Source organism: Bos javanicus, chromosome 13 (genome assembly GCF_032452875.1).
Source record: "Bos javanicus breed banteng chromosome 13, ARS-OSU_banteng_1.0, whole genome shotgun sequence".
NCBI classification, from domain to species: domain Eukaryota; kingdom Metazoa; phylum Chordata; class Mammalia; order Artiodactyla; family Bovidae; genus Bos; species Bos javanicus.
Window position 1 is genome coordinate 69,627,844 of NC_083880.1, and position 16,640 is coordinate 69,644,483.

At 45.9% G+C, this 16,640-nt stretch overlaps 1 protein-coding gene across 1 annotated transcript in view; it reads left to right on the forward strand.

Moving 5' to 3' along the window:
* Positions 1-9,887: 9,887 nt before the first annotated feature.
* Positions 9,888-16,640, forward strand: part of TOP1 (DNA topoisomerase I) — a 95,312-nt gene continuing 88,559 nt past the window's right edge. The window contains exons 1-2 of the mRNA XM_061437605.1: positions 9,888-10,163; positions 10,495-10,519. Of these exons, the coding sequence (XP_061293589.1) occupies positions 10,131-10,163; positions 10,495-10,519 (58 nt within the window). The 5' untranslated portion in view covers positions 9,888-10,130. The remainder of the gene's footprint in view (positions 10,164-10,494; positions 10,520-16,640) is intronic.

Consider the following 16,640-nt stretch of genomic DNA (forward strand, 5'->3'; position numbering starts at 1 on the left):
GTGAATGGCACGCCCATCCATAGCCTCGATTCCTCCCCTCTCCCTTTCTTTGACACCTGATACATCAACCCTCTGTCATGAATATCCTGCAAATACAAATCCACTCCTTTCCACCCTCATGGCTCTTCTGCTGATTAGGGCCAGCATCACTGTCATTTTTTCCCTAGATGATGGCATCAGCCTTCTTAACTGTGGCCTAACAAGCCTCTCCTCTTGACACTTTCAAATCCATTTTCTATATTGTAAGTAGCATTTACTAAAATAGATATGACTGGACCCCTGGTGGTCCTCTAGTTAAGATTCCGTGCGTCCACTGTAGGGGGCTCGGGTTGAGTCCCTGGTCAGGGAACTAAAATCCAAGAGGCTACATGGCACAGGTACAAAAAAATTAAAAAAAAATTTTTTTTAATGCGTATGATTATGTTCTCCCATTGCTTACAACTCATCAGTGGCTCCCCATTGCTCTCAGGTTAAATTGTAAACTTCTTAACCAACAAAAAACATCCTGCATGAGTTGGGCCTTGCTTACCGCTTCAGCCTCACCTCTCACTACCCTTTCTCTCAGTCTACCCCTCAGCCACACTAGCGTAATTCAGGGGTCTTACAAACCCCACTCTGGAATTCCCAAGTCTTTATTTCATCTGTTCTCCGGGCCTCTAGTGGTCATCTCCCTCACTTGTGTTCTCTGTCTTCCCTAACTTTCACTGACTAGCTTCTGCTCCCACTTGTAAGGCAGGCCTCAGGTTTAAACGTCATTTACAGAAGCCTTTGTCTGACTCCTCAATTCCAGCATGACAGCACCCCTAAAGGGCTCCTGTAGCAAACATGCTGTGCATTATCCCCAAAGCATTTAACAGAGGAAGTGGCAACGACTTGTTCTCTTGTCTGTCCCACCTACCAGGCCTGAGTTCCTTGAGGGAAAGGACCGTGTCTGTCTAATTTGTGGCTGAATCCTTGGCACCAGGCACCTGGTTCATAGGTGTTGTGATATTTACGTGTATGTGTGTGTTATGCAGAAAAGCCAGGGAAGGGGCAGGTGCCACGCGTACCTGGGGGGAAGAGGGACAGATAATCACAGAAGTAGGTCTTGGCAGACCCCACAGAGATAGCCACTAATGGGATGGGGCAGAAGGGATCAATTCAAGAGGCTCCGAGGATTTGAGCTGCTTGACTAGGAAGCAGGTGGATAGACCTAATCACCAAGCAGAGACCACAGAAGGGAAGGGTAGATCCAGGGGAAATGTTGAACCCAGGAGCAGAAGACTGAGGGGACCATCACAGGGACACAAGCAGTAGTTTGTGTGTGTTAGTCACTCAGTTGTGTCTAACTCTTTGCAACCCCCATGGACTGTCGCCGGCCAGGCTCCTCTGTCCATGGGATTCTCCAGGCAAGATTACTAAAGTGGGTCGCCATACCCTTCACCAGGGGATCTTCCCAACCCAGGAGTCCAACCTGGGTCTCCTGCTTTGTGGGCAGATTCTTTACCCTCTGAGCCACCCGAAGGGCAGATGGGTAAATGTTTCTGGAGCTCCAAAAAGAAGTCAAGCCTCGAGATACCCATTTGAGAGGCTCTCTGTAGGAGTCGGCATAGAGTCCGTAAAGCTTCCAGGAGGAGGGTGGATGCAGAGAAAAGAAGATTGAGGACAGAAGTTTTGGGCATGCTGACATTGTGCTGGGAGAAGAGGAGGAGGCAGAAATAATGGCATTTGCAGAGGCAGGAGGGAAACCAAGAGAATTCATGGTCACTGGAGCCAAATGGAAAGGACCCAAAGAATATGCCCAGCATCACTGAGTACTGCAGGAAGGTGGAGGAGAATAAGGCTAATCTATTTGCAAACTAGGAAGTCTCTGATTAGAATGGAAGTCAGATCAACACCATTTAAGGGGTTGGATTATAAGGCAGAAAAGGCAGCAAGCATGGATTATCCTTTCCGAATATTTCAAGCATGCCAAGAGAAACAGTGACCTAAGGACCTTCAGAGGCAGCACAGGAATTAAGAGACTATGGGCTCTATAGTAACACCGCTTGGGTTCAAATCATTGCCCCACGACTTAACAACTGTGTGACTAAGTTAACTTAATCTTCCTAAGCCTCAGTTTCCTGGTTTGCAAAATGATGATACTAGTGGTACCGACTTGATAAAGGTTATTGTGAGGACTAAGTAAGATAATGTATGGGAAGCAGTTAGTCCAGGGGAGAGCACGTGGTAAGTAATTGATTAATGTGAGAGATTATTTTTAACAAGGTCAAGAGAGAAAGCTGAGAGGGGGGAATAAGTGGAGAAGTTGCCAGGCAGAAGGGAGAAAAGATGCTGGAGGTGGAAGAGACGGGATGTAGGAGTCAAAAAGCTTGTTGGGGGCATGGGCAGGTATATCTCTTCTGAACCTGATCTCGGCAAAGCTGTTCCCTGCTGGTTATTTTATTATTATTATTTTAAATATTTTGTCCACATTGTGTAGCATGTGGGATCTTACTTCTCCCACCAGGGATGAAACCCATGCCCCCTGCACTGGGAGCTCAGAGTCTTAACCACTGGACCACCAGGGAAGTCCGTTTCTTTTTCTTTGTGTCAATAACCCCTGCTGGTTATTGAGCGGGGCTGTCATCTCTGTTCCATTTTCTTGGGAGAGTCATGCTGAGTCAGCTTGGGGTTGCACTCACTCCCAGAATTATCCAGGATTTCCTGGAGCCCCAGTTCCTGCCTCTTTGCCGCCCCCAGCCTGCTGGTGCTCCATGTGGAGGTGGCTGGACCCGAGGGGCAGCAGGATGTCCCAGCAGCATATCTGGTGAGAGGGAGATTCAGGGAGAGCTGCTGTCCTAAGTTCTTCTGGGGCAGGACCCTGGTCACAGGTCAGTACCCTGCTGTCCCCTTCAAGGGCTGCCTCTTCACAGTTATTCCAAATGACCTCCCAACCCCACACTTATTGATGCTTCTGAGACACTTGCAGTGGTCTCCATGGGCCTCCTGGATAACTTGCTCATCTCCAGCATCAGCTCTGCCAAACTGTCCCCTACTGTGCTGCCCATGGTTTGTCTCACACCTCCTCAAAACCCCATTATGGCTCGTCCTGCGGGAGCTCCACTGTCACCAAGGGAGGCATCCCCGCCTGCCCGGCCTCCTTCTCTGGTTTATCTTCACAGGTACCCTCTGCTCCGTCCTGACCAAAGCTGTCCCTGCCCAGGATGCTCTGCCTTGGCCCAGGTGGCTCTTCTTCCTGCAATACCTTCCTTTTTCTTCCACAGGCCGCCTTCACATCTTTAGAGAATGGCATCCGACCAGAAGTCTCTCATATTGCCCACTCTGCCACCACTGGTGAGTTGAACACCTCCTTCCCAGTGTTCCCATAGCAACTGGTAGCTGGCCACCTCTGCCATGTTATTCTTCATACCTTATGGTAACAGTTGGGGAATATGTTTATCTTGTTATCAGACTAGGAACTTCTCCAACAAAAGGATTTGGTCTTATTAATATCTGTGTCTCCAGGGCGTAGCATAGTACCTACCTATCATATAGCCTGTGTGTGTGTGTGTGTGTGTGTGTGTGTGTGTGTGTGTGTCCTCAGTCAGTCAGTTGTGTCTGACTCTGTGCAACCCCATGGACGATATAGACTGTTAGGCTCCTCTATTCACAGGATTCTCCAGGCAAGAATATTGGAGTGGGTTGCCATTTTCTCCTCCAGGGGATCTTCCCAACCCAGAGACTGAATCTGCGTCTCCTGTATCTCCCGTATTGGCAGGTGGATTCTTTACCACTGAGCCACCTGGGAAGCCCCCACATATAACCAATATACTCCTTCATTTCTTAGAGAATAGTGGTGGAATCAATACATGTCCTCACCACAGAAAAGATTTCTTCTGGCAGGAAGACAAAGTAAGAATGTGAAAATAGACTCCCCACGTGACCTACATCTTTATCATCTGTCCTCTCGTGGCTCATCTGGTAAAGAATCCGTCTGCAGTGTTGGACACCTGGGTTCGATCCCTGGGTTGGGCAATGCGGGAGACCTGGGTTTGATCCCTGGGTTGGGAAGATCCCCTGGAGAAGGGAAAGGCTGCCCACTCCAGTGTTCTGGCCTGGAGAAGTCCATGGGGTCACAAACAGCTGGACACAACGAAGTGACTTTCACTTCTCATTCCATGACTCCAGGGCTGCCAGCTTTTCTGTTTTTCCTCTCCTTTTTTATTCCACAAAATTTGACCTTTGCTGGGCCATTACCAACAGGCAAAGGGTATGTCTAGTTGTTACTGTGATGGCCAGCCTGGATCTCCTTTCTGAGGTATCAAGCAGGTTCTATTCTGAGCATCATCTAAGTCTTGAAAGGGCAGCAGGTCCTTAGGCAAGGCACACATAGGAAAGGAGAACTAGAAGATGCTGCTGCCCAAGAATTGCCAGTCGAGGCTGTGCCAACATCCAAGATCAAAACTCTAGGGGGCATCCAGGTGCCATAACAAGAGGGGCCCGGGTCCAGGACCAAAAGAAAACAGAGGCCTTGAGAGTGCGTAGGAGTCGAGTGTAGATTAGGACTTGGTATAACGTAGAGTTCTTGGTCTTTAGTGACCCATCAGACCTCCATGCAGCAAAAAGGAGAATTTATTTAAAGGCACAAGATCCGGGGAAATAAAGCCTCAAGAGATACTAGGAACTGAGGACACTGAACTCCATGGGGGCCTTCTCTTCTCTTCCTTCTTTCCTCCTTGCTCCCAGCTCTCTCTGGCCCTTTTGGCAGAAAATACCAGCAGGGCAGCTTCCTGATTTACATACTACAGATCCATCTGCAGGAAGAAAGACCAAACCACTTTCTCTTTCCTGGTTCCAAAGTCTCAAGGAAGTTGATCTGAGTGGCTCAGCTTGGGTCACACAACTGTAGCCAGAGGGACAACATCATATTTGTACATTTGTGTACACTGTGCAGAAGCACAGGTTCCCTGAAAAGCAAAAGTTGTTCAGACAACCCTAGACATGTTCAGTTCTGGGAGCCAAGACTTGGGTTAAGGCAATAAGAACAATCCCATGCAAGTCAGAAGCAAATGACTATGGGCTGTATCTTGGGTGGCCATCTAGAATAAGAAGCCTGAGGGCTGGTCATTCCAGAGAGCCCAGTCTTAAGAAGCACTCTGGGAAGGAAAAAAAAGATTTCTGGGTTTATAAACATTTTGGAGATGCTTCCTGCCATGTGTATCAGCATATGGACGACTCTGGGAAGTCTCGTGGGAAAAGACCTGTTTAACTTTAAATCATAACAATGTATGTATTTGTATATGGAGCCCTTCTTTTAGTGGAATATTGATAAATCATCCACCTTTCACATTGGAAACAGGCCTACAGCATCAGCTGTCATCTGCTAGTTATTTTTACAGGGGCTGGGATGGCCCATGAGTGAGCAGTCTTGATTTAAAAAGTAATGTTTCCCAAGCCTCATTTATTTCCCTCTAACCTTTCTGGAGTTTGTCTTATATGTTTCCTCTGTGCCATTCCCTCACATTTTTATTTAAATCAATCAACTTTTTAAAAAGCCCCATTCCAAACAAAGATATTCTTAAAACCAGGATTTGATGTGATGGTTAAAATTTTTTTCTCATACACATGGAAATATATACATAATCATTAAAATTAAGATGTCTATACAGGCATTATCTATAGTCTTCTCAAGTACTAGGGGTGGTGGACCATATCGTGGGGACACCTGTTCGAAGTATCAGGAATCAGAGGGGCCAGGTGGCCTTGAGTAAGACAGCCAGCCTCAAAGCACTGTGATCACGCATTCTGGCAGGGAAGTTCAGTCTATAAGAAGGTGCCCAGATACCTGCATGTTTGTGCATGGGAACTGTGCTTTGTGTGCCCTTTTGGCACGTGTGTTGTGTTTTCATGGCTACTCCGATCTTCCTTGGAGGTACCTGGGAAATAAGTGCAGATTCTCCCTGGCTTTGGAGGGTGGTGGTGGAGAAGTGTTAGGAGGCACTGTCTGCCTTAAAGCACTCCTCAAATTACTTTGGCAGCTAACAAGTAGGAGTCACATACCTCACCTCGTTGCCTGCGATTGATCCCAAGGTGGAAAGACTACGATGAAAGAATCCAAAAGCAAGGTGAAACTGGTTCTGGCAACTTGCTTAAAAGAAAGAACATAGCTTTGGAGGTAAGAGGACCCAAGTGTCAATCCAAAACTCACCACTTACTAGTTGTGTTCTCCAACAGCTTAAAAAAAAATCTCTTAAAATTCTACACTTGAGGTTCTTCCCTAGTGATACAGTGGATAAGAATCCACCAGCCAATGCAGGGAACATGGGTTCCATCCTTGCTCCAGGAAGATTCCACATGCCATGAAGCAACTAAGCCCATGTGATCTAGGGCCTGACAGCCACAACCACCGAGCCCATGCACCACAACTAGAAGAGGGATGAATTAAAACATTAAATACAGTAATTCCCCTACATGCGCATGACTTCCATTCTGAGAGCACATTCCTGAGTCCAACAAAGGGCTCTCGTGAGCCCTGGAGCTTCTACTCCTCAAAAAGAGAAGCCACCACAATGAGAAGCCCTTGCACCACCATGAAGAGTAGCCCCTGCTTGCCACAACTAGAGAAAGCCCATGCGCAGCAACGAAGACCCAGCACAACCAACAGTCAATAATTTAAAAAATTCCACCCTTATTATCATTGTCCAGATGAGGAAACTGGGACTCAGAGGAGTTAAGCAACTTGCCTGATGTCAAAGAGTTAATAAACAGGGAGTATATATATGTGTGTGTGTGTGTGTGTGTGTGTGTATAAATATATATATAATGGGATCTCTGCTAAATTCTCTCAAGAGATTCCTCCTTCTGAAGCTATATATAAACATATAATAATATATAACTATATGTTTATAAACATGTCAATATTATAGGAAAGTGAAAGTGAAGTTGCTCAGTCGTGTCCGACTCTTTGTGACCCCATGTACTGTATAGCCTATCAGGCTCCTCCATCCATGGGATTTTTCAGGCAAGAGTGCTGGAGTGGATTGCCATTTCCTTCTCCAATATTATAGAGCAGAATTCAAAACTAGATTGGTTTGACTTCGGTGTGTGGTCCTAACCACTGTACTACCCTGCTTTCATTCCCTCATTCTGTAGGATCTCTGGCTGGGTGCTGGGGATCAAGTGCTAAGCAAGACAGACAAGGTCCCAGCCCTCACAGACCTGGCATTCTGTAGGGCAGAGAGACCTAAAATCACCAGTTACCACCATTACTAACTTAATAAGTTAGTGTCAAGTGTCACAAAGGAAAAAGACACTCAGTGAGTGGGGCACTTGATCTTGGTCAGGAAGGAGGAGTCAGAGAGCGTGGAAGGGAGAAAATAATATTAAGACTGAGCTTTGAAGCATTCACAGCATTAATTTTTTTCAATGAATTAGAATTAAAGTGTTTGCCACTAGATATGATTTCAACGGTCCATGAATGAACACTTTTCATAGTTTATTTGTAAATGATTTCATAAACATTATTATTTCATAGATATTATTACTTAGGATGAAACTAAAGAAAGAAGAGGGATGAATTAAAACATTAAGTACAGTAATTCCCCTACATTCGCACGACTTCCATTCTGAGAGCACATTTGTGAGTCCAACAAACTTAGCCTAGGTATCCAACTAACATCATTGGCTATGTAGCACTGTCCTGTAACAGGTTTATAATACTTTTCACACAGTAACATATAACAAACAAACACAAAAAATATAACATTAAAACAAATTATTTATTTTGTTATTTTTTATTGCACTGGGTCTCTGTTGCTGCCTGCAGGCTTTCTCTAGATGCAGAGAGTGGGGGCTACTCTCCAGAAGTGGTATTCTCATTGTGGTGGTTTCTCTTATTGCGCAGCACAGGCTCCGGGCTTCAGTAGTCGTGGCTTCAGTAGTCATGGCACAAAGGCCCCGTGACTCCACAGTATGTGGGATCTTCCCGGACTAGGGAATGAACCTGTGTCTCCTGCACTGGCAGGCGGATTCCCATCCACTGCACCACCAGGGTACAGAAATATCCAAGAAAATGTTGTTCTTTTTTTATCTTACAGTATACCACCTTGAAAGGTACAGTAATACAGTACAACAGCTGGCATACAGGGGCACCTTTGCCTCTTTGAAAGTTCACAACTTGAAGATTCATATGTAGCAATAATAATAAAGGAAGCAGTAATAGATTTAGAAAAATCCACAAGGGTCACGCTTGAATTAAGCCAGTTATTCAGGATCTTGGCAGATATTTTAAGAACTTTGAACTTTGTCCTAAGATGAGAGAAGTTGTGGGAAAGGATAATGGTTAGACACAGTGTTGAAAGAGCACTTTGTCTACTGCTGCAGAGTAGCTGTGAGAGGGCCAGAAGGGAAGTAGGGATTCCTGTTAGGAATGTATTGTAAGAATTCAAGCAAGAGAGAATGCACACTTCACAGGTGTGTGGGTGAGAGAGAAAGGCTTGAAGCAATGCAATCAGCTGGACTTCTGAGAAATGTAGAGGAAGGTGTTCAGGGTGGAGCTTTTCTAGCTGGGGGGCTTATCAGGTGGCTCAGAAGTAAAGAATCCACCTGCCAAATGGAGGAGATACAGGTTAGCTCCCTGGGTGGGGAAGATCCCTTGGGGGAGGAAATGACAATTCACTGGAATATTCTTGCTTGAACACCAGGCAGGCTGCAGTCCATGGGGTCACAAAGAGTGGGACAGGACTTAGCGATTCAGCTAGCAGGCATGGTGGAGGAAGAAGACAAGATAAGCCTTGATGTCAGGAAGGTTAGTAGGTTACTTATCTCTGACACTTGGACTTCCCTGGTGGCTCAGATGGTAATGAATCTGCCTGCAATGCAGGAGACCCAAGCTAGATCCCTGGGTCAGGAAGATCCCCTGGAGAAGAGAAAGGCTATCCACTCTAGTATTCTTGCCTGGAGAATTTCATGGAGAGAGGAACCTGGCGGGCTACAGTCCATGCGGTTGCAAAGAGTCGGACAGGACGGATCGACTAACACATACTTTCTGACACAGTCTAACTTTAGCAAAATAGACGACCTCACAGAGCTATTGCGAGAAATAAGAGCGGAGAGCACAGTAGATACGCAATAAGCCGCGGTTCTTTCTCCAATTTCTCCCCGCTATGCTTCGCAGCGCGCTAAGGACACAGCGGGGTACACAGTCAGGTCGTGTTTACCCCGTGATTCGGTTCCATTCGGCTCCTACCCCACTCCTTTTCTTAGCACAATTCCTGGCTCAGGGATAATTGAAGAACGCACAAACGAAATCAGGCCTCTTGTTACTCGGGACTACACGTAGGGGCAGAAAACTGGGGCTAAACCAGACCTTTGGCGAGTTGAACTATTTAAATACATTTTAAGGAGTGGGCGCGCTATCATCCGTAAGTTGGAAGGCCTGGACAAAGGCTCCCTCCAAGCAGCCTCGGGTTCTGGTTAGCGAGCGAAGAATAGCTGGTGAAAACTTGGGGACCCCGGCTGCCAAGGTATTTACAGCTCCGGGAAGATGCAAAAGCGTCTGGGATACCAGCTCGGCCGAGGTCTGACGCTGTCCCGCGGCGGCCTTTAAAGGCCCACCACGTGGCCGAGCTGCTGGCCCAGGCCAGGAGGCGGTGTCCGGGCTGCGCCTGCGCACTGCCCAGGGGAGGGATCTGGGTTCCGAGAAAAGGAGCTGGGAGAGGAAGAGAAGGTTGCTCCGGGTGGGCGGCCGTGGGAGGAGTCAGTTCCTTATGCAAATCGCAGAGGCGCGCGAGGGCTAAAGGGGCGGGGCTTGCGATGCAAAGCCGGGTACCCTCTGAGGAAGCGCGAGGGGGCGGGCCCCGCCACCGTCGGCCTCCTTCCGCGAGTCTCTGACGTCAGCGACGTCGCTTTTAAAAGCGGCCGCGCAGGCGCAGTGAGCCGAAATGCGAACTTAGGCTGTTACACAACTGCTGGGGTCTGCTCTCGCCGCCCGCCCGGCAGTCAGTCAGCCTCGCTGCCGCTGTCGCCGCCTCAGCGGTTCCGGTAGTCTTAAGCCCGCCCCACCACCTTTTCCCCGCGCCTCCCGGAGCCTCCGGGTGTCTCCTGTCCGCCCGCACAGGCCGGCCGCGACCGTCTGCGTCTTCTCGGCGCCCCTCGCCGCTCCGGCCGACATGAGTGGGGACCATCTCCACAACGATTCCCAGGTACGGCCCTGCCAGGCCCGCCCGGGTCCCCTGTCGTGCCTCGGCCCTCCACGACCCCCGCCTCAGAGGCCCCGGCCTCGGCCCGGCTGCTTTGACAGGCCAGAGCCCCTGGCCAGGGGCGGCCAGCCGGCGGACGTCGGCTCCCCAGGACCTGGGCGGAAGCCGCCAACTTACAGTTTGGGGGTGCTGGCTGTCCCTTCAGGCCGTTCCCGGGGGCCCCCCTCTTCCCGGGGGGCGCAGGGTGGGCCCGGCTCCCGGCCGCGCGCGCTTGCCCGCCGCCGGCGGGGTGAATGTGCCTGTTGTTTCATGGTCCCTCCTTTTCTCTCCCCAGATCGAGGCGGATTTCCGACTGAATGGTGAGTGCGCCCCCCCTTCCCGACCCCCGACTCCGCGGCCGCCGGCCCCGCGCCCGGCCCGAGCCGGGTAGAGGACAGACATGGCGTCCCAGAGACTAAGTCCCGGCTCCTCGCTCACCGGCCCCATTGTTCCCCTCGGGCCGCCTCTGGACCCCTTTTCCGGGGACCCCAGACCCCCCAGATCGCGGCCATCCCAAGAGGGGGCTACAGAGACCCCGCGTCGCCCGCCGCCGGGCCTCGGGCAGTCTTTCCGGGCCCGGATTCCTCCCGGGAAAGTCGCCTTGTCGACAGTCGGGACTTAGTCTCTGCGCCATTTTCTTTTTCTCTCTCCTCTCCTTTCTGTGCCTGTGTGTCTTTCTCTCCCTCCCTCGGCTCCTTCCTTGAGCTGCCCAGAAAGAGCTTTCTGCGGAGCAAAGCCGTATAAATCACAGACTTCACCAGAGGGAAGGGTGGGAGCCTGAATTGTTACTATTTTTGCCCAAAGAGAACTTTATTTGAGGGGTTGTCCTGCTTACTGCTTCTCTTGTTTGTTTCCTTTTCTGCTTCCAGAATGAAAGCTGCCCTTCGGCAACTGTTGGTTTTTTTGCTTTTTTTTTTCTTTCCCCCTTCCCGGGTAAGATGTTTATGGTAGGAAATAGGGCTCTAAAACTAAAGCCCTCCTTGTGGAGTGCTTCGTATTTTGAGGTTGCTTTCCCCAAGTTGTGTTCTTTGCAAAGGTAGTGGTACCTCCCTTCAGAAAGTTTGCAAGTCCTCTATGGGCCATCCATTGTCAATGTTGGGCTCAGGCATATTGATTTCCTTTTTTTTTTTTTTAAATTAAAGTATTACTGACCAGAACTTTTCAGTGGGGCTGAGGTTCCTAAGGCAGTGTTTTTTTTAGAAATGTAGTTTAGTGTAGTTGTCAAGAGGAGAGGTTGTTGAACATCTCATCTGGCCTAGTGTGTTAGCCATTTCTTGTGGGCTGTGGGGCAGGAAAAAAAAAAGATTTTATTTATTGAAACAAAGAGTGGCCAGTACCCACCCCTGCTTCCTGTTCATTCTTTTTCAGAAGTGACTGTTTTTCAGGAATTGAGAGCTAACTGGCTTTTGCCAGATCTTTATGTTTTTGAACCCCTTTCAGCCAAATCGAGGCATTTATTCTTTGAGTATTTCCACTTCAGTTACCCTGTGAATCTTACCCCACTAAAAAGCTCACTCTGCGAGCTTTTCAGCAGTCCTGCTGAAGGAGAAGGTAACTTCTGTGCTGGGAATTCCCACTGATTGTAATGGTACATAATCCTGCTCAGTTGAATTTGGGTTCCGGGAACCTCTCCAATGGGAGAAGCTGATGACTAGCTTTTCTGATGTTGTAATCAGCAGTCCATGGTGTTAGCCTACTCTACAGAGAGCAGCCTTATGTTCAGATTTCCAAGTGGGGCATCCAGCAAGAGATGTAGTCTGCAAGGAGAGAATCTGGGTAAAGCGTAGCATTTCTTGAGCACCTAGTATGTGCTAAAGCACTGTGTTTAGTGCTGGAGCTGAGCCCCTTGGCTCCCACAGTGCTGCTCCTGCCTTCAGTCTGTTTGGGGAGACACAATTAGTTAATCATAAGGTAGGTGCTGGGGCAAACCTGTACCCCAAATGCTGTGCGAGTGACTAGGGAATTTAACTTTGGGGGTGGGGAGATTTCTCAGAGGAGGGAGCTTCTGAGCTTGGTGTTGTGCAAGAGTAGGTGCTGAGTGTCAGGGCTTGGAGTATTTCTTAACTGTGTTTAGCCAACCTTATTTGAGTTTTAAAAGAGGGAGGTGAGGCCCCTGCAGTTCAGAAAGCCACAGTGTGAGATAGGTTTCTTTGGGATGTAGGAGCAGAGAAAGGATGTGGCAGGTGAGGATGGAAGAAGTCCTTTTGACCTCTCTTGGAGGAAGGTAGGATCTTAATACATAAGACGTGTTCTTTTTGATTCTCAGACTGGGATGAGTAATCTATCCAGTAGTATCCAGTAGTAAAGTGTAGTGTATTTAACCTCACTGAGGAACCAGGGAACTATTGAATATGTGAATGATTGTAGGCTGGGTAGATTTTTGCCATTTTTGTAGAGATCAAACTTTTAGCATGTGTTTTTTCACTTGTAACAGCAATAATTGCTAAATATTTATTGAATGTTTACTGTCTGCCAGGCAGGCATGAATCTCATCAGTTCTTTCCGTTGGATCATCTAGTTTAATTTCTTCCTTGGAAGAACCCTTACGAATTAGGTACTATTATCTCTCTTTCCACAGAAGAAGAAACTGAGACTTAGATGTATTTATTGACTTTCCCAAGGAAGTGAGTTGGGCACTACAGAGCTCACAAGCTTAGCTGCCATGCTGTATATGATTCTAACATGAAAAAATTAAAAGCTGCACATCTCTACTTTATTACAGAGCTGAAAAATGCGAGAGGGAAAAAGTTGATAGTTTGCTTGCTTTTTATCTCAGCCTGCTCCTTCATGAGAAGAAGCACTGTAACTGCTTCCCCACTGCACTGAGAGTCTGACAGAGTATTATCTTTGTAAATATTATCTGGAAGATGTGGTATTAGTAGCTGTGTGCTTGTTAAGTAATACACTGGTAACTAGTGATTGATTTATGTAAATATGGAAGACAGTTTTTAAAAATCAATGTTTAATTATGCTCAGAGAAGTTGTTATTGATTTTTGTATTAAGAGTTTGCTTAAGCATGATTTTAAGTGGACCTAACCCATCTTACAGATTGACTGTGCCAATTTCATATGTTGAAACAAAAATCCCTCATTTGCCTGCCCTCACTCATCCTCTTAAGATTTAAAGGATTTTTTGCCTTTAGAGTTCATTCTTTACAATAGTTGAAACTGTTGCTGTTGTGTAGAATTTAGAACATTCTGGCCTATACTCAAGTGGTGGGAATAAGTCTGTTATTGAAACATACTTAGAATTATGTTTAAAGTATTGCTGTGAGTTCAGGGAGCAGAAATCATGAAAGACAAGACTACTTTTTGTCTAAGAGAAATGACTTCCTTTCTAAGTGTTGGTAACGCTAGTTCAAGTGGAGCTGAGTCATTACTACAGTACTGAGCAGACTGCTAAAGTGTCTTTAGAGTTGATAATGGTAACATCAGGTTGGGAGTCAGTGGTCCTTTTGCCATTTCAAGGGCTTGAAGTTTTTGCCCATCTACTCTGGAGTTGTAGGGTTCTTCCCTCTTTGGCATGAGTAGAGTATAATGCTCGGTTTCATCAGACATCAGCGATTATTCTCAGAAATGTCATATGGGATCATTGTTTGACATTATCTTGTGTTGATTCTAATTAGTTTAGTGGATTCAAACTGGATGGTGGAATTAAATATAAATTGTTTTTGATGCTAATAGTTACACTTCTGTGCTGTTGGGCACTGGTTGGGGTGGCAGGTGGAAAGGCTAATGATGGGGCTATCTGAAAATTCCCATCACATTTTTAAAACCAAACTGATGGCACCATCAACTGAAATCTGGCACATCTTCATACTCTATCCAGAAACACTTAAGCAAAACATTGTCTTTCCTGCCACTGCAGCCAGATTCCTTGGGGGCACCTTTTCAGAATTAGTGAGCTGCTGTAGAATCTTTATAGATGAAACAAAATTGCTTGTCAACACTGTGCTTTTTAGATTACCAACATGTCAGAACTCAGAAACATTTTAAATTCCAAAGTTACCGGTAAAATGACAATATCCAGGAGTTACTAAATCGGAAATAGCTCATGGTTTGAAAAGTAAAAACTAGATGATATTGCTTACTGTAATCAACCCATACTTGTTTTTGGTAAGTGTGTGTGTGTGTTAGTTGCTCAGTCGTGTCCGACTCTTTGTGACCCCATGGGCTGTAGCCCACCAGACTCCTCTTGTCCGTTAATTCTCCAGGCAGGAATACTGGAGTGGGTTACCATTCCCTTTCCAGGGGCTCTTCCAGACCCAGAGATCGAATCAGGTTCTCCTGCGTTGCAGGCAGATTCTTTACCAACTGAGCCACCAGTGGATAAGTAAAATGGAAAATAGGAATTCAGGATCTGTTCCAGAATCTCATTTTAACCAATAGTAGCAAAACAAGAATCAAATCTGGGTCTTTTCCTTTAACATCAGTGTAAAAATGGGAAATTGTGAGAATTTGAAGAGAAATCCATTAATTTATTCTGGATCTCAGTGAGTTAGTAATCATTTATACAAATGCCAGAGATCCTTAACATGTCTTAAAGCTTGTATTTTAAAATTAGGCCTTTGGGGTTTTTTGTTTTCCACATGTGTGTGGAGGAGTGGAGCAAAAAAAGTCTGACTTTTGAGTCTAAATATGTTTGTGTTGTATGTTAATGATAGTAGCAGTTATCTTTTGTTGCTGATCATATGGGAAATGCTTCTGTTGTGCTTTCTGGATGTATTTCTTTCAGACATACTGCAGTTGTGCCTGTTAGTAGTTGGCTGTGAGTGCATATGTTCTGTTACAGATCTTTAGCAACTTTTGCCATACTCAGTGCCGAATACTGATTTTCTTCAAATCCTAAGTTATTTCTTCAGAGGTGTTTTGTGAGGGATTGCATCTTTTCCATATGAAACTATGTTGAACTCCAATAAAGTTTTTGGTTCACTTGGAGAAATAGATTCGACTGTAATTATTTACTTTCGAATGAGGCAATGGAAATGCTTGAAAGAGTGTTTGATGTGGGTTCCTGAAGTAAAAAACTGTCTTTGAAAGAAAGGTAGAATATGGTCCATTCATTGTGTTTGAAGAGGGAAGAGAGTCAGTTCACTAACATTTTTGTATCTCATAGTTACGATGATCTGACTGCCCCTTAATTACTTCTGAAATCATTAACTTTGCAAAATGAGGGCATTTGGGCAAGAAGTTGAGAATTTGGCTTCTTAAGGTAAAAAGTTTGGGATGAAAGAACTTCCTAATCTGGTCCTTTAGAAGTGAATGAGATATTGTGTTTAAAAGAAGCTTTTACATCGTGTTTAAACCTTGAGTAGTAATAGTTGAAAGAAGTCTTTAATATTTCCATGCCTTGTAAATTGAAGTTTGTGAAGCAGCTTTCCATCCCCATGGCTTCAGGCCAGTAGCTAAAGTAGGAAATCTAAAATAGAGGCCATCGTTATGGAAGAACTTTTTGCCAACCTTTGCCCTCCCCGTACAACCTGCCTATCTAGGTGAAGGCAGTGTGCTCTGTGTTGATAGCATAGGGCCTGGGTACCGTGCAGGGGGATAAAGATGAGGGAGTGGTATGGTGACAGTGGGTGTAGCCTGGGTTTTATTAGGTGGGAAGAAGCGTATAGTGGAGTATCTGTTAAATATTAATGGTATTTTGGTAGTGTTGTGGGAAATGACTTATAGTTTGCTGTAATGATTTAGTAGCATGTAGATATTTTTTGTTATTATTTGCCTGGAGAATCCCAGGGACGGGCGGGGGGGGGGGGGGCGGGAGCCTGGTGGGCTGCTGTCTATGGGGTCGCACAGAGTCGGACATGACTGAAGCGACTTAGCAGCAGCAGCAGCAGCAGGTTTTATTTAAAATGATAATTATTTTGTATGTTCAAGAAAAATTCCAAATATTTTTCACACTGGGAGAGAAGTGACTCAAGTGTATATCTAGGGTACATAGATTGTAATATCATCAAGCAAGACCACCTTTTATCAACTTTTGGATTGTGTCTTTATCTGTCATTTATGTTCTAAGTTTTAGTTAAGGGATATTGGTAACGTAAGTTTTAAATTTCTTTTTGGTAGATACTCGTTTTGAATTTGTTGTCATATTTTTAGATCCACTCAGTATCTCCCTGCCAACTTTACCTTTCTGTATGTTCTTGCGAATTTTTCTGAAATGTATAGTAAATATTTTTATTTACAACTCCCTTGTGCCCTCCCCAACAGATTTGAGTAGAGGTGCATCTCTACCAGTCTGTTAAAATTCCTCTCTGATCCTTTGAAATTAACATTTCTGTGGATTTAAGGAACCAAAGAACTCAGTTCATTAGCATTCCTGAGACACTAGATAAGCTTCAACGAAAGGTGTCTAAGCAATCAGCATAATTGAGGATTTGTCTTTGCTGTTGAGAACAAGTTTAATAGATCCCTGGGCATGATGACATTTTCTTGTAT